The 27,976-nt window shown below is 41.4% G+C and overlaps 2 protein-coding genes across 2 annotated transcripts; both read right to left on the bottom strand.

The window, feature by feature from the left end:
• Window positions 1-564: 564 nt before the first annotated feature.
• On the bottom strand, window positions 565-9,913 carry txlna (taxilin alpha). The gene is made up of 11 exons (XM_083981752.1): window positions 9,847-9,913; window positions 8,819-9,004; window positions 7,990-8,253; window positions 7,711-7,802; window positions 6,342-6,512; window positions 5,089-5,283; window positions 4,830-4,949; window positions 4,654-4,728; window positions 4,446-4,538; window positions 4,253-4,348; window positions 565-2,833 (listed from the first exon to the last, which is right to left on the bottom strand). The coding sequence occupies exons 2-11, from the start codon at window positions 9,000-9,002 to the stop codon at window positions 2,501-2,503; spliced, it is 1,623 nt and encodes a 540-aa protein (XP_083837878.1). The 5' UTR covers window positions 9,003-9,004; window positions 9,847-9,913; the 3' UTR covers window positions 565-2,500.
• A 4,056-nt stretch (window positions 9,914-13,969) lies between these two features.
• On the bottom strand, window positions 13,970-23,288 carry kpna6 (karyopherin alpha 6 (importin alpha 7)). Its single transcript, XM_083982558.1, has 14 exons — window positions 23,163-23,288; window positions 20,599-20,732; window positions 20,374-20,466; window positions 20,084-20,183; window positions 19,883-19,977; window positions 19,535-19,666; window positions 19,184-19,272; window positions 18,987-19,086; window positions 18,082-18,245; window positions 17,909-17,987; window positions 17,697-17,822; window positions 16,891-17,018; window positions 16,326-16,510; window positions 13,970-15,406 (listed from the first exon to the last, which is right to left on the bottom strand). The coding sequence occupies exons 1-14, from the start codon at window positions 23,164-23,166 to the stop codon at window positions 15,219-15,221; spliced, it is 1,617 nt and encodes a 538-aa protein (XP_083838684.1). The 5' UTR covers window positions 23,167-23,288; the 3' UTR covers window positions 13,970-15,218.
• Window positions 23,289-27,976: the final 4,688 nt, after the last annotated feature.

Raw genomic sequence — 27,976 nt, forward strand, 5'->3', positions numbered from 1 at the left:
TTTAGGGATTTTTTAAAATGGTTAATTAGTTCCTATAATACATGTCGGTAGGCGGATAGAATACCCTCATGTTTTCTGCATTCATTCTATTCTCCATCATCCATTCATAATGCATGGAAATCAATTTTAAAACAAAATCTAGGGGTTGCATGTTGTCTTAATGTATGGATCATTTGGGTTAAGGTATTCTTCTGTTTGGAAAAGGTGGAATGTTGGAGGTTAGAAAATCAGGACAGTACTTCAGACTGAGAGAGAAAGGTCTCACATTGGCACCATAGACACTCCAGGATTCGGCATTTTTGTGACATTGTTCTTTCTTGTAATAAACCCTTTTTTGAATGCAAGAAAAGACGTGTCAGCGGTGATCACTTCTTCTCATCAACACATCAATATACCACAATAACCAGAAATTTACCTGAAGCATCACTATACAGCTCAATGCAAGATGTTGCTATACCCTGCTTTCATGTGTAATAAGATCAACTTTTATAGTGGCCAGTCTTTCTAACTCTAGAAAGATGCACTGATGATGTTATTTTCAAATAAATATGCAAACACGTCAAACACTGTTACATCTTTTATTTAACAAGAAACAAAATATACACAGCCAGATAAAAGTACTGCAAAAGACAAAAAAGGAAACATCTTTGGTTCCTTCTCATGGTCAATGAACCTCCATATCTGACACAGGAGGTGATATAATGAGCATGTCCTGTGGGACAATGGAAGAAAATTAGGTTTGCCATTGATATTCAAGTTGAATTGACTGCTTCTATGAGTTATCCTTCTTATCGATGCTACATATTGAGTAAAAAATAAAAATGTCAGAGGAGAAATGCATGTTTCTGGAGAAAAACTACAATTCAGAATCCAAATACGGTTTTCCCTCTTTTTTTTCTTCTTATTCCCACTCAGCTCATCTTTTAAAAGCATCAGAGAGATGAATGATATTACACTCAATGTCAAACAACGGAGACTAGCTGAACAAACCAGGTTCAAACTTACGGTAAGCAAAAAAAAAAAAAAAAAAAAATAGAATAGAGTTCTGCTGTGAGATATGTTTTCTATTTATACAGTACATCCATGCAGGACAGTGGATATAATGAGTTTACATTCTCAGCTAAGTGCTTGTCAGTTTGGACTGCCACAGAATAAAACCAAGAGGAAAGCATTGCATAGAGGTCCTTTGACATTCTCTTGATAAAACCTGATTACATACTACTGCAAATGACCAGGGCCGGAGGGACACAATCTTTGCCGTGGAACCCCACCCCACCCACCCACACACACATACATATACACACAGCAGCCACACCAGAACATAAAGATGGGAGCAAAGTGGTTGTTGTTGGCATGGTTACAGCAGTGAAAAAAAAAAAAAAAACACAAAACAAAATTAAGGGCAACTGAACTCAGACATGTTAGGAATGAAGTTTGTTGTAAAAGTGCCACTTTTATAAAAACGTCTAAATCAACAAAAACTAAAATGATTTAGTTTAACAATGGTGCTTTGTATGCTGGATATATTTCAGAGATTATGCTTGAATAAGATAATACAGACCAAAATAAACATCAAACACCACAAATGAAGCAGTTTGACACAAACAGGAAAACAGAAGTCCTTTTTCAAAAAATGGTCTACGAGTGAACACATAGCTCATGATGCAAATGAGACAGACATACACACTCTCACACACACACACTCTGAGGACTCCTCCTGCCATTCTCCTGTTAGGCTGGTATCAACCTAAGCAGCAATGTTATTTATCTTGTCGTGCAGTTCTACGGTTGGATGTGAGTCAGAAAGGGAATGTGTAGTCAAACAGCACAACACAGAGTCGGTCAGTACATTTACATACACACTAGTGATCTATCGTGTAAACAGTGTTGTATTACTTAGGCAAGATATTAAGTTTAACACAGCTTGTACATCTAAAATTACTCTGATATGTCTACACACCTCTAGAATGATAACTGGGAACAAATGTCTGGGACTTTTGGGGCTTTTATTTTGAAATAATGTATCATTTTGAAGAGGAAACATTAAAATTCCTTGGTTTTTCCTCTTTATTTCCTGTGGGCTGCCATGCATGCTTGTGAAAATTAATAAATGAATCATGGAATCTTAATTAGAGTGGGGAAATTGGCTTATCGCAAAGCATGTTAATCGTTTAATCAAACTGTTATCTTAATCAAATTATTCACATTTAGTGATTTATAATGTGCATGTAAATGTGCTGACAGAAGAGGCACAGTCTTCTCATCACCTTATAAAGCCTGCACAGGATAGTGGGAGGAGATAAAGTGAATCCTTCCAGATATTCTGCTCTAAGAATATAAAGGTGTGACTTTCTGATCTGCTCCTGGACCAGTGTTTAACATCAGCTTCTCCCAGCGGAGCAGTAGCGGCTTGCAGGCTGGTGGCTTATCTTTTGGTGGCTTGATGCTGGAGAAGGGGAGGGGGGGGGGAGAGAGAAGGAGACGTGTTAGCAGCGTAGCCTCATTCCTGCACGCTGACAGGCAGAGCGGTTGCTTCTCCTAGTAGGGGGTCTGCGTCCAGTTCAGGGTCACAGTGGCAGGAGTGGGAGCAGGGGGCGTTGTCGGGGACGGGGCAGGAGCTGGTGGGCTCCAGCACAGAGTCTGTAGGTGGTGGAGAGGGGGAGTCGGTCCCTGGGTCGGAGGCGGAGGCTGCTGCCGTGCCGCCTGGCTGACCGCTGAGGTTCTGGACCTTCTTGTTGAGCTCGTTCCGCTCCACTTTGAGCGCCCGACGCAGCTTCTCCAGCCGCTGGACTTTACCCTGAAGAGCCTCAAACTCCCGGTCCCGCATGGCTTTCTGTGAACAAACGGACAAAGATCATCTAAGTATGTGAATGAACACAATTTGAAAAAATGTTATGTCATATCCTCATATTTATAAAGCTAGTAGCAAAACTATTTTGTACTGACTGAAGGTTTTGCATTTTCTGCAGCAGGTAATTCACTGGAATTACTGGAGGTATTTAAACTACAAATGGAAAAGTTCACAGACCACTAATAGAAAATGTATGATCCTTTTGTTATCAAACATCCACACACACATAGCTAGAAGGGGTGTAAGAAAATATTGATACTAGGGCTGTCAGAGCAAACTTCACCATTCGAACAGAATTGAAATTACCGGTATGTTAAAAATTTGAACATTCGAAGGTGGAAACTGACGTTTGAACGCGTGCCTTCCACAACGGCGCAAATTAACGATGTGCGTCGCAACGTTCAGGGTAGTAAAGATGTGGGTAAAACAAACAATTTTGTTATTGTGCACGGCGTAGAACTGCAGCTTCAAATTTACGAGCAGAGTTTTTTTAATTGCCCATTTATTTGACTGGGGCGATGCGCCTACGTGTTCCCACACAACATTTCCCTTCTTGAAGTTTCATATTGAGTTGGTAAAACTTAAAGCAGATATCAGTGGAATGTTTTTGTTAATATAAGTCCTAAATAGTCCTATTTTCCGTCAGCAATCACTTACATGAAGTATTTCAGCCTAAACACGAGTCTCTCCGTCACTCTGCTCTGCTGTAACCCGAGGAGAAAATTTTCCTTGTGGGATACAAGTGTTATCCAATGAGGAGAGAGAACGGCATGAAGGGCTGTGTGTGCAGCCAAGGGATGCGCGTGAATGTGGTGACGTAGCACGAGGACCAATTGATGCCTGACAAGGGCGGGGGCTGCTAACTCATGGTGCGTTCAAAGAAACTCGTACTTTGTGTTTTTCCTTCCTGTGAAGTCATACCAGTTCGATCTGGTACGAGTTCACGGGTCGGAAGTTACGAGTGGCCGTTATAGGGAACTTTCACAGACAACAGGATGGTAAAAACACGAGCTACGGGTTACCTGGAACGCTACCAAGTCGTAGTTGTGACTTGAAGCTGTAACTTACGGTTTCAAAAGCCTGCCTTGAACGCAGCATTAGCCGAAACGGCCGTGAAGCTGATATCTGCTTTAAGTGTATTGCAAATGTTACATAACAGATTTGGTTGGACTGCCCTAAAGTTTAGTGGACACGGGACATAATAATAAGCTGGTAGGTGTATATAATGAGCAAAAAAACAATAAAAAAAAACATAAAAAATTTGAATATAACTTGAATATTTAACATTAGAAGCATTAGAAATTCCAATCTGATTTGGGGGAAGGTTGACAGCCCTAACTGATTTCGTTTCGAGTACTGCACTGATTTTGCAATTGCAATTTTCTGTTTTTCTGGCTTTACCTCCTCTGCCATCTCAAGAAGAGCCTTGTTGCTGCTCTCCCACCTGGATCGATACATGGCCGTCTCCTTCTCCAGCTTTTTGATCTTTTTGGTCATCTGTCACAAAAGAATACAAGACTGTCACGTCATGCAAAATGTAAAAAAACAGCTTCACTCTCCCTCTGGAAGCCTCACAGTCACACTGACACTTCACCTTCTCCATCTCCTGCTTGAAAGTGGTGAAGACTTCGTTGCTCTTGGACAAAGTCGTCTGGAACTCCTCAAACTTCTCTGTGTAGAGGGACAGCTGGAAAACAATGTAGCACACTTTTGACCATTTGAGACACCATAGCAAAGTCTTTTCAATGTCAGGTCAAACACAGTTGAGTTATAAAGAGGTAAGAACGGGGAGTCATGGTAACCTGCTGTTTGAGGTGAACCTCCTGCTGCTTCATCAGCTCACACATCCTCTGAGACTCCACCGCTTCTTTCAGCAGCTGGGGAAGGGGTACCACACACATAATCATTACATTTGTATAGAACTACAGGATATATTTTGGTTGTGTGTGTGTGTGTGTGTGTGTGTGTTGGTCATTACAAAGTCTTTCTCTCTGTCGTGGCGATCCTCTGACTCCTTCAGCAGCTCCTGGGCCTGGTGCAGCTTGGCGTCCACCAGCTGTTGCTGTAGGTCCTTGTGCTTCACCACTTTGTCTATGTGCTGGTGAAGGTCACACAAGGTCAGACAGATCAAACACTCACTGAAATCCCAGTTATGAAACATTCAACTAGCGGTTTGGAATCAAAAGGGATTCACACACACACACACACACACACCGCACTTCAAACGCCCCCCTCACCTCCTCCCGTAGTTTGTACTGCTCATACAGCTTCTTCAGTTTCTCAGCCAGCTCCGTGTTCTCCTGCCTCAGGCTGGCGTTTCTTTCGTTGTGCTGCTCCATCTGAGTCTGAATGTCGTTTAGCGTCACCTGGAAATGAGAGGTGACCTCCTTCCTCTTCTCCTCCTCTAGACGAGTTCTCTGCATCCCTTCTTCCTGCACGGGGGGAAAGAGGAGGAATATGACAAACTCATAATCACTGTCCGAGGAGAGAAACTCCAGTCATAGACTTCTATGACTACAGTCTGACTAACATCTGTGACAAGTCAATTCTTTTCAAAACTTTAGGAAGAGACCAAAGGGCACATTTAAATAATCTGATGAATATACAGGAGCTGGCCTGTCATTAATCAAGTCCATGCATAAATTAAAAATCTATATTCTAGGGATGAGAGAAAAATCGATTCATGTAAGAATCACGATTCGTATCCTCTACGATTCTGAATCGATTCATAAACTTCAAAAATCAAATATCCGCCGCCCTCACAGGCTTCCATACCCAGCATTGCAGCAAGCTAAGATAACCGACCCTCTTTAACCAATTAATAACCGTTAACTTGAATGTCTGTGACTAGGCTTGTGCTGATCAGCAACCTGACGCTCTATCCAAGAGAGAGGATCGCTGTTTTTTTTCTTGCTGTTATAAAACAGACGCTGCTACAGCTGAGCAGCCACATCCACTGAGCTCTGAATCAGCTGATCAGCCTCAGATGGAGGTTAGATCTTCACATTTGGACTCTTTTCATACAAAGTGCAGCCAAACCCCAGGCTGAAGAGAGAGGGACTCTTGACAGCTCATCTGTGGAGCTGCAGGTGAACCAGCTGGAGAGCGCAGCGCCGTTGTTACAGATGATGCATATCTACTGTATGTGCATGTGCATATGAGAATTGATTTTGTATCGAATCGAGACACCCAAAGATTCACATCCCTACAGTCCAGGCTTTTGAAAAGACAGTGTAAGTTCAGCTAAATGTGGCAGTTTAAAATGGTATACACATTTATTGCTGCTGAATCTTAAAAACTGATGATGTGCATTTTTTAGGGGAAATATGGCTCCTGACTCTGTAGACATCATCATTCAACTTTTTCGCATGAATTGCAAAAATTGGCAATATCGAAGAATCACAATTTAAATCGTAAAAGAGTCAAATGTGGAGAAACGTATATTGTCCCAGCCTTACTATATTCACAATAGGTGGTGGCTGTTGTGTACCTTGAGAGTGCGGTTGTGTCTCTGCAGCTCCCTGCACAGACTCTCCAGCTTGCTGCGAGCCAGGATGGCCTTGCTGTGCTCGTTCCTCAGGTTGTCCTTCTCCTGCACCAGCTGGTTCTGCTTCTTCTGCAGCACTTTCATCTGCTTCTGGGTGTTGCGGTGTTCTTCCAGCTGTCGCAAACACATTGGCTTTTGTTAAATAAAGATACTAAATGTTGTGTTTTGAGGGTAAAATGAATTGACCAGTTTTCACACTCATCAATCCAGGTCATTTTTTGCTACTGTCTGAGTGTCCCCGCACATTCAAAGACATGGTCTGTCCTCTAAACCTACATGCACAAACATGGTTATTGTAAAAAATATCACACAGAAGGAGGACTGCAGAAGAAGAGAGGAGGGTGTTGGGGGGATATTACTGGCTTCAGTGAATAAAAAGGGAAAACATAATTTAAACTAGGTGCCAGTCTGGGGAGCACAATGCCCTGTGTTCCTTGTCTCCCATGTCCCTCTCCAGCCTCAGCATCTACGTGGGAGTATTGTCACTGCAAGACTGTGTCTCTATCTTGGGACACCAGATTAATGACCTGCAAAGCTCCCTCACAGACGGGAAGCTGCAGCACAGCACTGAGCAGAATAAGAGCGAGGCAGAACTGGGTGATGAGGACGAGGCTAATGAATTCAACCTGTTCTACAACAAGTTTGACAAATTATGAGCACATACATACCAAAACTGCATCTCTTTGAATGACTCACTTCAGCAGTTAAAATGTTATGTAATGTCTACATGACCTACTGTACAGCAGAGATGTTTACTTTTTTTTTTTTTTTTTTTTTTACATTACTCACTAAATTAAAAATGCCTAAGGCTCAAACCTGCAAAAACATCCTGGCACAGATTGAGGTGAAGACTCTACATACTGTAGCATCACTCTGTGTCTGTTTGACATCACTTTGACATACACTCTGTTTGCCCACACTATCGTGTCCTGCCTCATGTGATAACATTTTTCTTTTTCTATCTTAAGTCAAGACAAATATGAGTTTCTAGTCGTATAAATAGAGAGTGTTCCCTAGAAATATGTGTGAAATCCTATGAGAGCAGCTGCACCACTCTGTTATTTCTCTTTTTCTTTTCTTTTCTTTAATATGGAATGTACAGAAAAAATACTATACATGAGCCAGGCTTGAGTCTATCATCATGTGGTTTACTGAACTGACACATGAACGGCTGAAATCAGAAAACCAAAGTAATGTCTGGAGAGGAAAAATAAATTATCTAAAATACTAATAAAGATAAATTAAAAACACATTCCCCTAAAGTCATTGTATGGACAACTTTTAAATGTTACACTGTGCAGAAGCCACTCACCAGTTCAGCATACTTCTTACAAAGACCTGCAAGCTTTTCTTCTGGTGTGCTCAGTGTGTTCAGAGTCTGCATGAGGAGGGTGATCTCCTTCCCTACACAGAGGAGAAACAGATATGACACAATCAGTTTGAAAGACAACAGAATAGGCCTCATCATGTTTAGTTTCTTAAGCAAATTAACCTGTTTAATGAATATGATAGTCTGATAAATAATATCATCAATCAATAAAAAATATATTCTCCCTTGACAGAGAACAATAGATAAAAAGTCTCTCCTTACCCAGACCCTTCACTTTCTTCTTCTCCTGAGTCTTCTTCTGCTCTTTCTCCACCCCGCTGTCACCTCCATTGACTTTGGCCTTCTCCGACTTCTCGTCTTCCTTCTCATTAGTCAAACCGTTGAGCTCGGGGCTGTGTGACTGGCCATTGGGGAGGGCGCTGGCGTCATCTGAAATGGTTTCCCGGCAGTAGGTGCTGAGGATGTCCTCCAACTGCCGGCTCAGCTCCTCGGCCATGTCACACTGAGACAGTGCCGGTGTTGCAACTAGACACAAAGGAAGGAGAAAAAAAAAATATATAAAAAGAGGCAAGGCAAGTTTATTTGTATAGCCAGTTTTTATTATTATTATTATTATTATTATTATTATTTTTTTTTTTTACAGTTTGTCTCAAATGCCTTTACATAGCATCATAACAACATCACCTGCCCTTAGACCCTCAGACTTGCAATAGATGTTGTTGTGTACAGACCAAAAAAACAGCTTACAACATGTAATATGTAAATATAAGAGGCCAAGCTTTTGGGAACAGTAAAGTTCTCTCCCTTCTGACCACGCTGTTCATTGTACCTGAATGTTTGTGACGTGTGACTGGGTGTATATGCATGTGTATACTATGGATGTTTGCTTTGTTATTGACCATTTTTAAAAATCTTTTTATTGTTCTTACCTGCCCATGGACTACAGATGGAAAGTAGCTAGCAAGCTAAATCCGGTACAAAGCATCTCCTCTCAGACAAAATGTTATTTTGTATATAAATTATTAATCTAAACTAAACATAGTTCTCATGTTAAAAAAAGGCACAGTCACGTCAACATTGTATAATTTACCTTCACTTGCTGCCTCCTCTGCCTGTGGAGGGGTGTCTGTCTGTGGGGTCTGCGGCTCAGACTCTTTGGGGCTGTTGCTGTCGGAGCTGTCCTTAGCAACAGCGGGAGACTCGGTCCCTCCTGCTGCAGCTGGACAGTCCTCGCTGCCCTGGGTGGCGCACTCATCTGTGTCTTGCTTTTTCATCTCTGGGAATTAAATAGTCACGTTTTTGGTCGTCAGCAAGGAGGTGCGACCAAATTTCTAACACAAGCAGTGAGACCAGTTCACATTTAAGCCGCCTGTTTAAGTGCTTTTGGCAATTCCTACAAATGACGCAGTGAAAATTGAAACATCAGAAACACGTTTTTTTTTCCTTCTTCCCTGGGTCCGATAGAGGCTGTACAGAGAAAGACAGCCTCGGGTATAAAGCGACTGAAGCATCTAATGGATATTGAGTTAAAACTTAGAGAAATTAGGTCCTCATGGTTTTAACGGACGTCCTCCGCAGTACGGACACGTTTAGCGTCACCGTGAACCACACTAATGCTGAAATGTTGAGGATAAACACAGGTCTTTGTGGTCGGTAAACACTGAACTGAAGCCTCGAAGATATGTTTCGTATATACACTGTGTACTGGGTTATTTGTACATAATTGAAGCCAACAGCAGTCACCTCTAAACTGGGCTGGTTGTGTGTTTGTGTGACCTAACGTTACTCGTTTCCACAGCACAGCGTGTTCATGCCTCAAAAAAATAAAGCTTAATCTCGGCCTGAGCATTTGCACATTTTACAGAAAACCTCACAAGGATTCATGAACCAGCCCGTCTTGTCCTCTCTAGCTTTCGTTTCTCCACTTGCTTTCATATTATGTTAGCTAACACACGCTAGCTAACGCTAACCCGCCGCCAGTTGCAGCTGAAACAGCTGAAACATCCCGAGCTGTAACCCAGTGATGCTGGACATGGATATCTACAGACACAGGTTGACTACACATGCACCTGTCTCTGGATTATATCCCGCCGTCCCTGGTGTAGGAGAAGTGTTTACCTTCAGAGTCCAGGAGGAAATAGCTGGTGTGACTGTGAACTGCGGTTTCCTCAGCAGCGTGAGCCAGAAAAAAAACTGACTTCCGGTCATAACTTTGGATACTTCTTCTTCATCACTGTTTAATTGCAGGTAACAACCAGGCTCGGTGCTATGCTGCCACCTGCAGGATGAAGACATTATTGCCTATGTGCTTTTTGATAGGGATCAATGAAAATACATTTCATCAACAATGGTTTTGGCCTGTTAGATTACCGGTAAACATAAAATAAATACATTAAGTAACTATATATGAGATAGTTTGCAAGCTATTTCATATTGTTATCCCTCTCTGTTGTACACTGACTGAGGTATACATTACACTAGTGTAGTGGTACTCGACACCACATTTTCAAGGTCTTGGTCTTGTCTCAGAATCTACTCGTTTTCTTTTTAGTTGAGGAATAATATATAAACATCAAGCCACATGATTGTTGTGAATACTGGCACTGAAAACAGTAATGGTCTTGAAAATGGTCTCGGATAAGGTGGTCTTGACTACAACACTACATTGCACACAAGTCGCTGAAACACAAGAAACATAAACATTAAAGAGTTGCAACATAACTTTATTTGTTTTGTACAGTATTTCCACTGAACAACTTTAAATTCAATATATTTTCTTTACATTTTTTTTTATATTGTTGCCATTTCCTGTATGTATTTTTTTTTTCATGTTCATGTTTGTGTGTCATGTTCAGCTGAAGTGTATTAGTTTCTCGTCACTCATTCATACCGTCGGTAAAGTCAGGTCAAGTCACAGTTTAAGATGGGTAATTTTGAGCAAATAAAAAAATCACCAACAAGAAAAGAGAAAATAAATACATGTAAAAGAAATGAGAGGACCAGAGCCAAGAATATGTCAGGACTGGTCAGTGATGGCATATGAAAAGTACTTTACAAACATGTAGCATTGTAAACATTTGTAGCGTAGACAACATTACTTGACCAAGCCAAGCATGGCTTTAGATTTACATGAACAGCTTCTAGGACGGAAGACAAGTCAGATTTGAGATATTTAGTGATGTCTGTTCAATCCCCCATAGACAACAAGGTTCCTGATCATGCAGCCTGACTAAGACAAACTTGTACTCTAAACACAATTATCCAAAAATATAGCCCAGAATATCCTGATCAAGAAAAAGATCAAGAAAAGCAGAAAAGGCTTGTATCCTCACCTCCTGTTGTATTTTTTTTTCCTGTGACATATTCTAATGAGACTTTTTCTCCACTTCTCAGAAGTGATTAGAATTGCATCTGAATCCCTGTGAATGTATCAGAACATACATATAGTTTAACTTATAATACTTTTTAATGTAAATCACTGCACAATTTCTGAATCCCAGATTTTTTTATCTTATAAAAGTGTCAAGTAGTTGCCTCTTTTAGCTCCACCCAGTGGAAGGAGTGTCACCTTTGAGAGCAGTTTGTAGGTGGATCTTTGCTTCCGGGTGCCTGATTTTTGGACAGTATTTATTGCAGTCTTCTGGATTATTTTTTGCAGATCTACGTCCCTAAACACTACACAAACTCGAGAGAAAAGAAAACCGAGATAAGAGGGACTGAGCTCGTGCAGCTTCTAATGAAAAGAAGCAACTTTTAAATGGCCTGAAGCAATCTCTCAGTCATACTGACTGGGTCAACACTAGCCAATTACTATTGAAAACAAAACAAAGAAAATAATTTAAACCAGCCTCCAGGATGACAAAACTTTGGTAAACTAAGTGTAGGGTTAGTACCTGCAATTGTCCGCAATGATAGTCGCTTCAGTTTCCACAATTTGCATCATGTGCCACATTTAAGTACTACAATATTTCTGTCAGCGCAGAGTTTCTTTTTGAACAAAGAGGGACTGGCTGTAGGCCGCGATCTCCGGGAAATGCTAAATATTATACTCCACTGTATCCACCACATGAAATCAATTCGGTAATTCATTCCAAAAACATTGCAGCTTAGCTATGCACAGTGAAAACCATTAGAAGACTGTAACAGTGGGGACCATCACACCAACGGACAACACGTCGCTGGAAAGACCAGTTCTTAACGTTGGTAAACCGAGTCCTTTCCCGCCCCAGACTATTACACTTCCTTATTTCCTTTTAGGTGCCCACAGTAAAGAATGCCACTTTTCCAAAGAAATGATGGCCAAAAATGTAACTTTAAAGATAAGGAAAAGAGAGCAGCAATGTTTGCACAAAATGTGTGCACATTCAAGTAAATAAAAGATATAAAGGAAAAAAAAAATCTAAGTCAAAGACAGATACATAAGAACCTCCAGTCTTTGTTGGTCGGGTTGGCACTTTTGTGAATAGGAGTGCATTTTCATTTTTCAGAAATATAATATATATATAATTTTTTTTTTTTTCCTGGTTGATGCACTGATTTTTTTTTTTTTTTTTTAACATTGCGATTCTGGCATTATTTGTAGGCCAAGCACAGAATTGGCCGTGAAATCGAAGACTTCAGTTATAAATGCTGCTCTACACATCTGTCATTTAGAGATAAGTTCTTGATGCTCAATTATACATGATCTGACCTCTTATGTCTACTGGGAGCACGCATGTTCTGTGGACTACATTTGAACCCATGGAGCGAAAACAGACACCCTCCGAAACATATGTCCCTCTGTCGACAGATGCATGAACCGTCGTGTGCAACAGTGGCATCTTACACTATGATATCCTGCACTGACATGGGAAATTGAAGGCTAAATTGAAAAAATGCAATACTGGAACAACGTATTTAAATGCAAAAGATAAAAAGATATGTTCTGGATTGTGCACGGTTATTCAACATTGCAGCATTTCTATTTTTGGTTAATGGAACCATCGTTTTTTCCACACAGCTCCATGATAAAATATTAGATGGTTTCCTGTGATCCACAGAACAGGGGCTCCCAGACTCTGATGGGTTTACATAGTCATAGAGTCAATCAACCTCTTCCTCACACAGTGCCCGTCAGTCAAACATCACACGACCACAGTTCTGCTCCATCCACAAAGCCTGAAACCCTGATCTAAGACCAGTTCCTGTCAGAGGCAGCGCTGCTCTGAGGTCAGGGTATACAGGGCTAATTTAAGCCATCGTTAAAGTCATGTGGCTAGAAACAGCAAAAAAGTTTCCAAAAGTATACACCAAATCACTTCTGAATTCAAGCCAAGAAACCTCTCTTTCATTGTCTCGATTAAAACTGAAAAACGTAAAATAAAAAAGAAGCCAACATCTTTTTAAAAAAAATAAAGAAACGGTATTTAAGTGCTTTGAAACAAAAAAACAGCCAAAAATGGCATTTTTCACACTTTTTAAGGTTTAACTTCAAAATAAAATGACTATGGAAACAATTTTACTTGCTACTAGCCACTCATCTGTGTGAGGTGTGTGTACAGTGTCTGCTGGTGTTGTATGCAAGTGTACATGAAGTGTGCGCAAATATATATAGATATATATAATGCTAATACATCAAAATTCAAATATATATTTATACTTGAATTTTTGGTTGCAGTTAGGCTTGTCACTTTTTCTCAGATATATCCCTAGCCAAACTCTGGTTGTTGTTTCGCCCTCGAGGGGGGTCGGAGAAGCGGCACGGACTTTCCTAGCCGGTCAGAGGATAGGCTATTTACATCAATACCTGTACATATCACAATGGACCCATGCAAATGTGTTATCAGTCGTCATTCCCATTCCTCATAAATATAGTGATATAGAATGCCATTAGGTTATATATCAACTCTACCGCTATACAAAACACCACCACCGTCACTACACTATCACTGTTAACACCACCAAACCAATTAGTCATGGCCTAGTTCCTGCTCTTTAACTCCAGCAACGTCTCACAGTGTTTGTTCACACTGTCTGTGTGTTTGTGTTTGGCCAGGGATACTCAGTGACTATAGGCAGGGTAATATAACACCATGCAAAAACCCTACCACATACCACTGGGGAGTGGGGGGGCAAAAAGCGGCAAGCGAACGAGCAGCAACCCATTTACATTGGGCATCAGTGGAATCGGAAAATCAAAACTAAAAACCGCATCGTCGCATGACGTGTCCGCCACTAAGCTTTAATCTGTCATTTATTTATATTTATTTAAATACAAAAAAAAAAGTTTGATTAGCTGCTGCTGTTGGCTCTCCCCCCCAACATCCCAGTTACGCCTTGTTTAATAGTTAAATCACTTCGTAATTCAAATGTATTGTTATTAATAACACAGCACACGACGAACATCGGATCTCTAACTATACCACCCTCCAAACCTGGATTTTTTTTCTCTTTTTTTTTTTAAACACATCTAAAAAAAAAACAAAAAAACAAAACCCAATCCCATATCCAATATCCCATTCAGAGCCCGTCCTAAGGTTAAATTATTCTCTTCTAAGTTTTACACTTTTCCCCACCTCAGCCCTCCCCCTTAATTCATCCCACTTAAAAAAGAAAGAAATCAACATGTTGATAAGATGTGGGGGTGGGAAAACAAAAACCAAACCAAAAAGAAAAACGCGATTCTAAGCTTGGCCATCAGACTTAGGGCACTACTAGACAGCCCTTGACTTCGGGTGGACGTTTGTGTCTCTGAACCCCAAAGTAAAGATAGAATTCTTTTCTCCATGAGCAATATGCAGAGAGCAGCCCTAAGCCTAATGATCACACAGCTTCTTGGCAGCAAACCATGTGCTTTCCACTGAAGAAAACAGAAATGGAAAGAAAAATATCATAAGAAGATAAATAAGGGTTGGGGAAAAATAACTAATGGTGTAACTAAGAAGGGATAATGGTACAAGTACTTTTTTGAATTGCACTAAGTCATACTGACATCAATAGCTGGGCATATGAAACCTCATGCACCCCCAGTCTACAGACTTAGCATGAGGATGCATGGGTAGTCCTGATAATAGGAATGTCCCATTGGAGAGAAAAAAAAAGTGTATATAAAGATTATTAACCAAACAAGCCACCGTTACTGCCAATGAGAGAATCTAAGAGCTATCACATGGCAGGAAGATGTCTGTGTGCGTTTTTAGCCAGGGGAGACTCATACTTTGGGTTATGAGGCGATCGCTTCCTCTTCTATGTGTAATGGAGTTTGTGTGCTGCGCCTCCATTGATGGTCAGGAGACACATGAGTCTACCCTGCAAGAAGTCAGTCCACTGCTTGAGGAGTATGGAGAGAAGGGGGCGTGTTTAGGCAGGGGAGCAAAGTTGCGTGTGCGTTTGTGGTAACGGGAGAGGCGGGCGGTAGGGCGGGGTGGGGCTCGTAGGGTAACTCAGGTGACTGTGGGTCCTCCATGAGATAGAGAGGTATGATGGGGTGGGGGGTAAACAAGGGTGCTGATTTATAGCTGGAAGCCCTCCATGGGGGCTTCCTGCTGGGGGAAGAGGAACTGCTGGTTGGCCTGGTCCACCTGAGGGGCTAGACTGTTGTCTTCATCCTCCACCCCAAAATAGTGCTCGATGAGGTCAAAGGCCTTCTGGTAGATCTCCTGGTTGTCGTGGCTCTGAAGGAACTCGATCTTGTCCAGACCTGGGGAGAAAAAAAAAAAAAAATCAACTCAAGACCAATCAGATTATTTTATTTTATACAGTATGCACTTTAATGTTGTATAGTATCATTTGTTGCATCTGCTGTACTTTGCTGCTCACATCCTGTATGTTTTATGTCCTTTCAAATGCAACTGTTGGATGTGTTTGTCTGCTGTAAACCAAATCGCCCTCCAAGGGACAAATCAATAAAAATGAAGTTGAAGACTAATCACTGCTGCCTGGGTAACTGATAAAAAAAGGAATAGATGTTTCCCCGACTCCACATAACACTGTTTTGGTGTTTATGACAGAGCTCATTTTAAAAATGAACAGCAGTGAATGCAGCATCTGAATGAGTCACTGCTTATGCTAATTCAAATAAATAGATTCACTGCATCGGCGATCCTGTGCATCGTGTTCCTAAAGAGCAGAGTCATACTGACACTGAACAAGTAGACAATGTTTCAGCCTCACAGCAGCCAAGAAAAATACCTACAACTATGGATACACAATACACAGCTGCAACAGCTGTTCAGTATAGATCATAAAAGAAAAGAAAATCACAGTAAAATGATGGAAATAAAAGCCATTTTTGTTGACTTAACTGAAAGATTGAATCTATAATTAGATGAAAACTAACAACTTTTCATCACATCTCTTCATAATGAGAGAAAAGTCTAATTCAACACATTCCCACTGGGATTCTACCTGCCAATAAATGACAGTTTTTAAATCATGCTTGTATTTGTTTTCAATACAGGTTTTAATAATTATATGATGATCTCGGTTGTCTAAAAAAAGGATTTTTTACCTATTAAATCTACCGTCACTCGCTTAATTTCCAACAAACTTGTATTATTACAATATACCGAAGCCCTTTCATATGAGTTTTCAGTATGCATGCACTTCCTGTACAGTACCATAGGCCTCCTCGATGAGGCTGCAGTAAGGGTTGACCCCAGCGCCGTTGTTCTCCTGCTTGGCCTCCTGCTCCCCGAGCCTCAGGATGTTCTCAAGCCCATTGAGAGCAACCTGAACGATCTTCGAGTCCATCACCGTCAGCAGATCACACAGCGGCTTAATGCAGCCCAGGTTCACCAGATATCTACATGCAAACAGACAAACACATTTTTTAACAACTCCATCTACAACATAGTGTTCTTAGTAATGAGACGATTATAATACAGACTTTTACTTAGGCACCAATTTGTTTAAAATACCGCAACTAAACTAATTCATTTAATCTATGTTCATAATTCTTCACGGTTCATGCCTGTTATCACCTACATGTGGTCTTTAAAGCTTCTTCAAACTAAAAAATAATCATCTCAGTGGCAGATATTTAATGGTAATGCCTCTATGAAGTTAACTTCGGGCAGGAAAGACATTAAATCAGAGGCAATCTCATCCAAATCAATCTTGTAATTAGCTGCTGGGATCCCAGGGGTTTTCAGAGACAGTTGTCTGTCTACCATTAAGTCTGACCTGATCTGCTCTGGTGTTCCTCCAGAGGTGGCATTAGTGATGGCCCAGGCCGCCTCTTTCCTGGTCCTGAACTCAGCTTTCTGTAGAATGTCGATCAGCACTGGGAAGATGTTGGCATCAATAACGGTCTGTGGGACAGAACAAGACATGACGTTGTGAAATCCTGATTTACTGTGGTTGAGCTTTTCAGAGGCAAACTTGAGGGACCTGCTGGCGCCATGACAGATGGTCTGATCAGCCTTTGTTTACTGTGTCTCAATAAAACATGATCTATAAGGTCTTCACATTTTGGAATATCATTATTGACTGGAACCATGTTGTTTACTCATGTCTATTACTCATAAGTGTATCCACATATCCACACATGACAACTGGAATTACTGCCTCGCTGTGTCTACAGCTCTCAGACTAGTTTTTTTTAAAGTTACATCCCGGTTAATCCAGATTCATGTACACTATTAACCATTTGTGTGACATATTTTTATAATCGCTGTGTGAAGTCTTGAGTTGCAGCCAAAAAGTGGAGCTCACCGTGACATTTGACCAAAGTAATCAGTCTTTACTTGAACCCAATAAGACATGTACCGGTATGTAAAATCTGAAGGGATTACCATGAGGAGTTCTGGATTTACTGTGTTCACAAGGTCAAAATTACATTTTCTGATGTCACTGTGACCTTGACCTTGAGTCAAAATCTAATCAGTGCATCTTTGAGTCCTGGTGAACGTTTGTGCCAAATTTGATTTGTACGTAGGAGTGGATGAACAGAACAATACATATCTGACTCTGGCCACACTGTGCCTCACCTGTATCTGTGCTCTGTTTCCTGCTGTGATGTTCGAAATGGTCCAGCAAGCCTCCTTGCGAATGGACTCCTTACCGCTGCTGAGAAGGTGCAGCAGACAGGGCAGGGCTGAGCAGTTCAACACCACCTATACAGAGGGAGAATAGTTTTTGTTTTAGTAATTTATGAGCAGTTAGCAGGAGGAAAAGTTACGTTTTACATACTCTCACCCACCTGTGTCTGAATATCATCTCCAGTGACGATGTTTCCTACAGCTCTCAGGGCGGGAGAGGCCACCTTATAGTCAGTGTGCCTAGAGAACAGGGCCGTGAATAGAGACAGAATCTTAAGAATTTACAGGCCACATTTACAGTGATAAAGATACCAGAGAGCTTTGCTGGACTTACATGAGTAGTTCTACGAGGCGCCTACAGACGCCAGAGTCAATGACAGCCTGGATCTTGTCATTGGGGCCGTCTGAGAGGTAGGACAGAGCCCAGCAGGCATCTGCCAGCAAGTCTGGGTCACTGCTAAATAAAAGTCTGGACAGCACTGGCAGACAGGGTGACACCTAGACGCATCAAAACATAATGCTTATTTATTTTCAGAGACAACATGAACCCAACGACACCTACGAATCACACAGAAAAAAAATCAATGCTAGGCTTTTCAGCTGACAGGCAGTTGAAGGGAAAAGCAGTGTGGCCTGGTAACATCTGATTCCTGCAAGGTTTAAAAAATATGAACCCGGAGAAAGAAGTTTGTTCAACATCACACAGATCCACTGTTGTAGACAACCATGCTCACAAACGCCACCATTCTTATTCATTGTGTTTCAACACTAGTTTCAAGAAGCGTCGACTGGAATGCAGGCAAGAGAGTGCTGGAATCTACACACTTCTGGATATGAGAGTATAGATACTTTCAAAAATATAAGATGGATCAGTATAAGCAATTCAAAAAGTGTCAGAGAAGATTTTATGTTTTTGATATGTCTGAATTACTGAAGAAGAAAGGCATCCCCCCCAATTAATATGCATAAAAATACTCTTCCTGCACTGCCTGTACATTTACTCCCCAGTGTTGATGCTGTTAGAATAGCTAAGCAGAAAATTGAAAATATATGAAGTGATTTCATTCTTCTTACGTTTACCAACGATAACTATCAAACTTCAGATTTAGACATGAAGACCCTTATCTCCGGTCTGAGTGCTGTAAATCGTTTTATCCAGTTAAAAAAAGTTCTTTGTAGTTGCTCCAAGTCCTGATATATTGTTACATTGTTTTGGTTTTTTATAGTATGAGGAAATACCTTTTCAAAAGCAGGTGGAGGGTTTTTTCCTCTGCAGAGATTAGACAGAGCCCAGACTGCATTCCTAGTCATGGTCAATCTAGTGGATTTGGTCAGAAGCCTGAAATTTCAAAGAAGAGCAAAAATCCGTTATAGTTTAAGAAGCAGGAGGCTTAAATAAATAACGGCTCTAAATAGAAAAAAAAGTATGAACTCACGTCAACAGTGGTGGAAGAATGTTGCAGTTTAGCACATAGTCCCTGCAAACTGCACTATCCCCTGCAATATTACCCAAAGCCCACACAGCCTGTGGGGGGGAAAAACAGTGGTTAAACAAGTGTGGAACAATGCAAGCCAAATTATATTTGTACTTGTATGTGTTCTCTGTTGTATTGTTTTATTGCTCAGTTGTTGCTGTCCTCATTCTGTATGTCTTTTTATATGTATGTGTGTACAAGCGAGTGACGATATACCGCACACACTTGGCAAATAAATGTGATTCCGATTTTTATTCTGGAAATCACACTGCTTTATACATAAAATATCATGCCGGTCACATTGTATGTTACCTGTTCTTGGACATCCTCAAAGTCAGAGTTCAGTAATTCTATGAAGATTGGTACTGCTCCAGCCTCGATCACCGTCTTTGTCTGTATGGATGTGCCTGATGCTATGTTGGTCAGTGCCCAAGCGGCTTCAAACTGCAATGACACAAAACATCATTGAGAGGAGAGTGATGTTTAAAACTTTTAACCACAGAGCCTTCAAGTTTTTACATGATGAAAACAAACTTTAAAATGATTAGAATACCGAGGGAGGTAGCTAAACAAATGATCATGCAAATATCAATTTACCATCTATTCAGTTTGGTATGAGTACATCCTACAAGCAGACAGTGAATGTTTTAACAAACAGACCTGTAGTGTGCAGTTGACACTCTTCTTCAGGAACTCCACAAACCTCTCCACGACTCCAGGTGTGTTTATAACTTCATCAATAGGTGGGTTGGGCTCTGAGGTGAATTAAAAACAGAACTGGACGTGAGTATCTTGGTTTGGTCTGTGGCGTCATCATGGCTGTGATATAAGGGAAGTGTGTGTGCACTTGTCTGTTTGTACCTTTGGAAAGTAGTTTTCTGAATTTCTGTGTTGTGGCGAGCTGAAGCTCCGGGTCCTCTGAGAAAAGCATCTCAACCATGTCTCTGGTAATGACTCCTTCCTACAACAACGACACCACACACATACTCAACACTTGATCTGCTCAGCAGATTCCGCCGCTCTGACAGACAACAATGAATAACAAAACTGAAATGGGATGTAAAATAAACCTCCAGTGGGATTCTGTGCGGGCCTCTCTTTGTCTGGCTTGTGGAAGTCAAGAGAATGGCATTAGGACAATAGACACTCACTGTGACTGGAGAGCTCAGGTAGGAGTCCACCAGTGGGCTCTCAAACATAGCTTCCTCTTCATTCAGAATGTCCACGTTCCTCCTCTTGAAAAGCTGCGATTACAAAAACAAATTGTCAGAAGTGACAAAGTGTCACACTCGCACCAAACTCATCTCAAGCACGACGACTGCATAGCGATGCAATCTCAACACAGGGAGATAAAAGGACGGGTCTGAGGGTGATACCTGTTGTTCTCGTTTCTGTTTCCTGAGTTGGATGCCCTCCTCCTCTCTCCTGCGCCTCATCTCCTCTGGGTTCAGTGCTTTGTTCTTGTAGCGGTTCATCCTGTAGTTATCCTTGGCCGGACTGGCTGACGGCTCTGATGGGCCACACACATGGGAAAACATTGTGATTTTTTTTAGACAAAAAGGAGGAAACGGTTGCTCAGAATTTTGCCTCATCCAAGTTGAGGTTAACAAGGACAGCATGTGTTCAGGAAGAATAAGTGAGTCTACGAGAGAGAAAAAAAGTTTGTTTCCACTGACATCTCTAATTATAGGACATGGTGATGAAACTGCATGTGCAAGGGTCTAAATATATAAAAAGTCTCCTATAAACAAGCTCATAGAAACTACACAACACAGCCTAAAAATACACAGACACACACATACAGAGAGAGAGAGACACAGAGACAGAGAGAGAGAGCTAAGCTATTCATCAACCAGTCAGCTGGCGGGCAGAACAAACGCATTTATTCAGTCGACTTAAATCGCAGAGTTAGCATAAACTGGTGCCCACACAGGACAAACTGCCCATTCTCAGCATTTGTGCAGTCGTGCCACCAGAACAGGGCACTGGGCAGATCCCTGAGTCACCCGGGGGGGGGGCGACAGGGGAGAGAAAGAGGTGGGAACGATGTTTAAAAATCTGGCAGCAGCTCAGACCGGTGCCAGCCTTCTGTGCCAAAGCGCCCCGGATCGTAATAGAGGAGGTGTGGGGGGGGGGTTCCGAGGTTAAATATCGGAACAAGTGGCTGAAATTGAGGTCATGTTATGACTTGGGGGCATTAGCACAACCAGCCTCATAAAAAAGCTCATGCATGTGTGTAATGTGTCCAGATGGCAAAGCCACAGGGCGTGGACGGTGGACGGCGCACAGGTTGCAGCTGGATGCTCTTGTTTCTGCACCGTATTAGCCAGATTAGATTTGCCGTTTGCGCTGGATGGTACAGAAATAGCCCTGCTGAGAACACATGTTTACCCTGGCATTTCAGTAGAGACCCTACCTATAGCAAGGGAAGAGCAGAATAGCAGGGAGGTGTTAAAGAGTTTGCTGACTCAAAAAAGGGAGAAAAAAAATCCTATTTATACCAAGTTTTAGTTGTGTTTTTATTCTGATTAGAAACCCTCTGCTGGAATCTCAAAAGCAGTCCAAATGAATCTGAAACTTTATGTCAGGCCTACTTGCAATACAGTCTTGTGTGTTTCAAGTTGGTGGACCTGATACCTTCATTTAGTCTGATTAAGCACAGCAGCATGCTCTGGTGACAGGACAAGCAACCATGAGCGGTTTTACCCAAGGCCACTTCCCCAGTACTAAAACATCATGGAGCCTGAGCGGCAGGACAGGAGTCCAGTTACAATAATAAAACTGGACCAGCTGGACTTTGACGTGTTATATATCCAGTATGGTGTTTAGACAGTTTGTCTACTGAAAAATGTTTTCATTTAAATGTCACGCATACAACTTGCCAGTAATGTTATTGTCATTTTTATATTGTTGAGGAGGGGAAACGGGTGTAATACTGTAACGGGAATAGTCTGGAAAACACGGGCAGCCCTGGTGTCACATGTACACGCTGCTTCACAAGGCTGCTGCCAGACACACTGCTAGCGTGCTGTCAAAAGTCTGTCATGGGCTCCGTATGTTTAAAATCTACCAGCTCATTGGTTTCCACTTGACTGTCAAACTGCTTAAAAACAATAAGAATAATAAGTAATATAAAACCATTTTATTCCAGCTTTAATTTATACGTTAAAAAAGTATGGCTAAATGACAGGGCTAACACGGCTATGCTAACATCACCACGAGCCGATGGCCGCACACAAATCTGTGCTCGACAGTATAAGTGTTAAATTGGGTCATCACATAAAGTGTCTAATAAATACTTTGTCTTGTTTCTTATCAGCAATCGGCTTCAGATATTTAGAAATATCCACCAGAGCAGCATTTGAACCCCAACACCCAGCTAATGTTGCTAACGGTACGCTACCAACATCTGCGTTATGATAGCGACTACAGTCAGAGTGACTGGCTAATATTACGCCGCAGTTGACCATAAGAAGACTTATATCCTAACATCACTGATAATAACACTATATCTAAACTGTAAAGGTGTCTTCCTCTCCTGTCTGATCAAGAGTTGATGCTAACTATAGCGCCGTGCTAATGCAGTTAGCGATTAGCCAAGTTTCCCTAACTTGGTTAACATATGGTATTGTTTGGTTATTCGGGTTGTAATGAAGGTAGAACAGCATGTGTGGCAAATAACACATATTCAACATCTTAAACGTCGCCCTGTGGTTGTAGAGTTGGGTGTCAAGTTTGATAAAGAGCGAGTGAACTTGCGAAAAAACAGCAACTCGTGCTGCGCTACTACGTAGCAACGAGCCGCCTGGCTAATGAGTTAGCTAACGAGCTAAACAACAGTGAGGTGGTCATGATTTCATAACCGTTGTCCCCGGAGACACAGCTCAGTATTTTAGCACCACACTGTATATCTGTACTCACGAGTGGTCAACGAGCTTACCCATCGTTTCCTATGTGGTGTAAGTGGTACAAGTCGCGATGATTTAGATGATTTTTTTTAATCCTTTCCTCCTCTTGGCTCTCCAGAATTTGCTCCTGTAAGCAATATGTCTCCCGGAGACGGAAATGTCAAAATATACAGACGACTTCCTGCCACCAGAGGGCGCAGCAGCCTCACAAATCAGACCGCCACCCTCACTAAAGGATACAGCTATTCCCCATACAACATCAACTAGTACAGGTTTAATGTAATTTGTTGTATTGTCTGCAGTGTTGGGGATATCTCACTTTAAAAATAAAGTAATTATTTTTAAAGTAATTACTTATAGGCTAGTTAGTTACTTTCCCCAAACACTAACTGAGTTAGTAACTGAATTAACATATAGGCTATAATGCTTAACTATTGCATTACGTTTTTATAACATGATTATCCGTGTCTTTGTATTTTTCTTCTATCTATCTATCTATCTATCTATCTATCTATCTATCTATCTATCTATCTATCTATCTATCTATCTATCTATCTATCTATCTATCTAGGCTGCTGTAGGCTACTACATTTTGTCTGGATTTATTTAATTCCCGGGTGCACACACTGTTCCATTTACAATGCTCATTTATTCATTCAAGTGGCTACCAGACCTGCTACTGTAGGGGAGTGCAAAAGGACACATGATTTACGTTACTGCTCCTCCAAAGTCATAATTGCTCACCTCTCCTCTCATTCTGTTCACCCTGCAGCATGGTTCATGCACCTCTATGTCTTAGATCTGCATAGCTCCCTGTGGTTTTCAAATGCTGTGTGTGTGTGTATGTGGAACAGCCAAGGATCCCCAGTGTTTTTCTCAAATTGAATGTGACAGAGTAATACAGGTGAGGTGCATCTGTGGTCAATTTGCCGGGAGCAGGTAGTGGAAAATTACTGCACTATATTGTGATGCAGCATTGTCCTCTGACACAGACCTCCGCGGGGGCCCAGAGAGACAGACCAGAAAAAAACTTTAGGGGGCAATGTTGTACAAATAAAATGAGAGAGTAATGGGGCATTCGCTGCTGTCATGGCTGGCTCTTTCCCCCTGTTAGAGAGAGCATGGGAGGTCAAGTCAGCTGTAGCATGGCTGAGATACTTTCCCATGATTACAATTTCTTAGCAGGCAAGAATAAATATTGTTTGGTGGATTTCATGCCCTCACAGAGTAGCCACAGAGCTTCACTCAGCCCTTACATCTTGGCTGAGAATTCACAGCCTTCAGCAGGTGTGCTGGTGCAGAGATAAATCAGAAGCCACCGCTCGCCGGATAGTTAGTTCTCCACCGGTATCAAATAACACAAACACACACAGCGCCAATCTGTGCTACAGAGGGACGCATTCAAATGCTCGCTCAGATCCAGGCCGAAGAGCTGTGGCTCGGACTCATGGTGTCTGAATTCACAGGGCCCTCCTTTGTGAGTTCTTTACCTTTCTCATTTCTAAGCCTGCTGGAGCACATCATACAGCAGCCTACACTTTGCAGAGCAGCAAAGGCTATCCATTAGTCAATGCCATACAGTAAAGACTGCCTCTGTAATGGAATCATAAGAGCAAAGCAAGGCGTATGACCGAAGGGGGTTTTAAACCGATGTTCACCGGGGAAGGGTCACGTCGGCTGTAGCCTCCCACTCACCACCGGCTATGAATGTAGATATAACGAACCCCTGCAATCAATGCCCTCTTTTTTTTTTCTTCCCCCCTTATCCCAATTCAAACTGCAGTAAATTAAAAAAGAGAGAAAGGATCCAAATTAACAAACAGGAAGACCCCTCTTGTCGACCTCATTAGCGGCCATTGCCCATCCAGGCTGAATCAGCAATATCGAGAAACCACACTGCCTGTCTTATACGAGCACATTAACAATACAGCTGCTACAGCACAACGAGAGCAACAACGAGATGTTGATTAAGTGCAATTTCATCAAGATGAGTTTTTAGTTGAGCCTGAAAAGAAGATACGGCGTTTGCGCTAATTGCATTTTGGCCATCAGGGGCTGTTTTTGTGACCAGACTTTGAAGCAGTTGGAGAACTCTCTCCACAGATCCACACATCTCTGTATGCTGAATGCCTTTTTTTTTTTTTTTTTTTTTGACTGTTGACCATTTGCAGGGAGATTGTAGTATATCCAGCAACGAGGCTTCACAGGCAAACGTCTGCTCTGTTTTGCATCTTTTCCCTGGCAGTCTATTCATGCTGGAACATCAAGCAGCATTCAGCTCTCTGCAGGTAGATGCCACAACAAGAGGGGGAAAAAAAAAAAGCCATTTGCACACTTAGATAAAAATAACACGCACCACATAAAGAGGCTAATTGCATCAAGGAGCATGTTTACAGAGTAAAAAACTCAATTATGATGCGTCAGAACCGCTTTAGTTTTGATTGCACTTATTTGATTGCACAAATATACCCGGTCCATAATTCAATTACACCCAATATGATAATAAGGCTATAGTCTGCTGAAATGTGAGAGTGTGGTCGGGCCGCCTTGCATGTGGGAGAGAGAGAACATCTGCAAGGCTCAGCGCTCAACGCTTTGTGTGAGAGTAATAAAGGGTGAGAGAGATAACGCCATGGGGAGGATAGTGTGTGGAGAGAGCAGTGTGTCAGTGCATGTGGGGCGTGAATGGAAAAGAGTAGATATGTCTTCATAATATAGTGTTGAAAATCCATTCAGCACTGTCCATTCCTTACTTTTTTATCTGACGACAGGGGCCCCCCTTCTCTCTCTCTCTCTTTCTCTCTCTGTCTCGCCGTCCCCCTGTCTCCCTCTCACTTTCTGATATCTACCAGGTGCTGAAGCCGATATGTAAGCCGCTGAGTAGGTGATTTTTGGAATATTCTTGTGGATCATTTGATCATTCCTCGCGTGCGAGAGAAGGAGATTTGTGGGAACCATTTGAATACTAATGTCTGATTTTACCTCGCAGGATAAAAGACTTGGAGAGACAAATCTGCAGCTGTGGATCGAAAGGAGGGGGACTTAGACAAAAAAATGACACTGTCATTGAGCAAATATGGCAGCCACTTTTCATACAAGAGGAGCGGAGCTATGTGCGATTTAACGGCAAACTGGTTTGATAATCTTTGTTAAACTACGGCTCAGTCAGACCTCTCAGGACATCAAGAGGCAGTTTACTGAAGTTGAATCTAAGTGCATGAAATGCACCTCACTGACACTGTGATCTGGAGAGACAGCCAAATACGGCAATTTCCAAAAGTGGCAATTTGTAAAGCAAAAAAAACACCTCTTTTTTTCTCTATTTTTTACACAACTTCTCTCATCACTTTTTGTTCCTACTGCAGTATGAAGCTTGTAAGGATAGACTGTCTAAAAAGTGTAAGCCTAAAACCTTTTGCCCCTGCCTTTGAGTGAGGCCATTCTGTGAGCGTTTTAAGGCTTTTGTTTGGTGCCTTTGATCAGCACTTTGTACAAACTGGTTCATTTCAAACACAGTGAACCTTTCACTGAACCAGAGTTAAGGGGTGAACTCAGACAGGATCTGGTCAGGATGCTTTTACTCATTCTTTCTCTCTTCACATCCAAAAAGTAAAACACTTGCTCGCTCTGAATTTTGTTTCATTTTATTTTTCCTCCATGTAACTTTATGCCTTTTCATTTCAAATAAATGTATTTACCTAGAATGAAATGTGTTACATAAATAATATCTTAAAGTGGAGGTGGAACAGCTATTTTTAACTTGTGTTCCTATTTTATAAATTGAAAATATATCATATTCTTGACATGAATTTACACAAAAGATTTTGTCTGTTATAAAAAGTTAGCAACTGCAACAGTAACATGCGACTTGGAAGCATCAGCTTTAGTTTAAGCACATTTTAATGATGATACTAAGAAAACTTAAAGTGAAAAAGTGTTTCTACACTGTGGTAATGATATTCTTATTGACTGACCTGAATATGTCTTTATCTATATGACTCCATGCTCTTGGGAAAATCAGTAATGAACCCACAGACTCAAAGCAGCTGCGCACATTGAGGACACAACAGTCCAGCTTTTTCCAATACCACAACTCTGGGTTATGGAAATTGTCATAAACCATTACATCCACTGATATACAGTATAATTGAACAATAAAACCAGGAATTAATAAGGTAGCATGGTGGAACAGTGCGTAACACTGTTGCCTCACACAGGTTTCTGGGTTGGTGCCTGTATGTTCTTCTTGTGTCTGCGTGGGTTTTCTCCTGACGCTCCGGTTTCCTCTCATTAACTGGTTCATGAATTACAGAGAGAAGATTGGAGGCTCGGAATTTACCATATAGGTAGGTATATGAATGTGAACATCAATGGCTGCTTATATGTCCTCTGATTGACTGGCTCTAGAGTGTAGCCTACATCGACACAAATAAGACCACGGACCCCCATTGGACAAGATTTTGAAGCAAGAAATACACACATATTTGTTCTGAGACTATTTTTTTTAGTCAATGTATACGTTCAAATTAGGGCCAGTGACGTGAATTTTTGGAAATATTGTAGAGAAATTTCTGGAAAAAAAAGTAAAAAGTGGTACAATACTCCAAAAACATTTAAACATTTCTAAAAAAAGAAAAAGTTATCCCAAAAAAAAAGTAAAAGAAAAAAGTGGTAAAATTTCAAGAAAAAAGTTGGGGACCCCCTTGAACCCTCTCAAGGACCCCTGGGGGTCCCTGGACCCCACTTTGAGAACCAATGACCTATACCTTTGCACAACTTGTAGTTTTTCTCACTATAAAACTTCTGCTGTGTCTTGTAAGTACAGTTAGTCATGTTATTCCTGTTC

The sequence above is a fragment of the Trachurus trachurus genome (assembly GCF_905171665.1).
Source record: "Trachurus trachurus genome assembly, chromosome: 11".
In the NCBI taxonomy this organism is placed as follows: domain Eukaryota; kingdom Metazoa; phylum Chordata; class Actinopteri; order Carangiformes; family Carangidae; genus Trachurus; species Trachurus trachurus.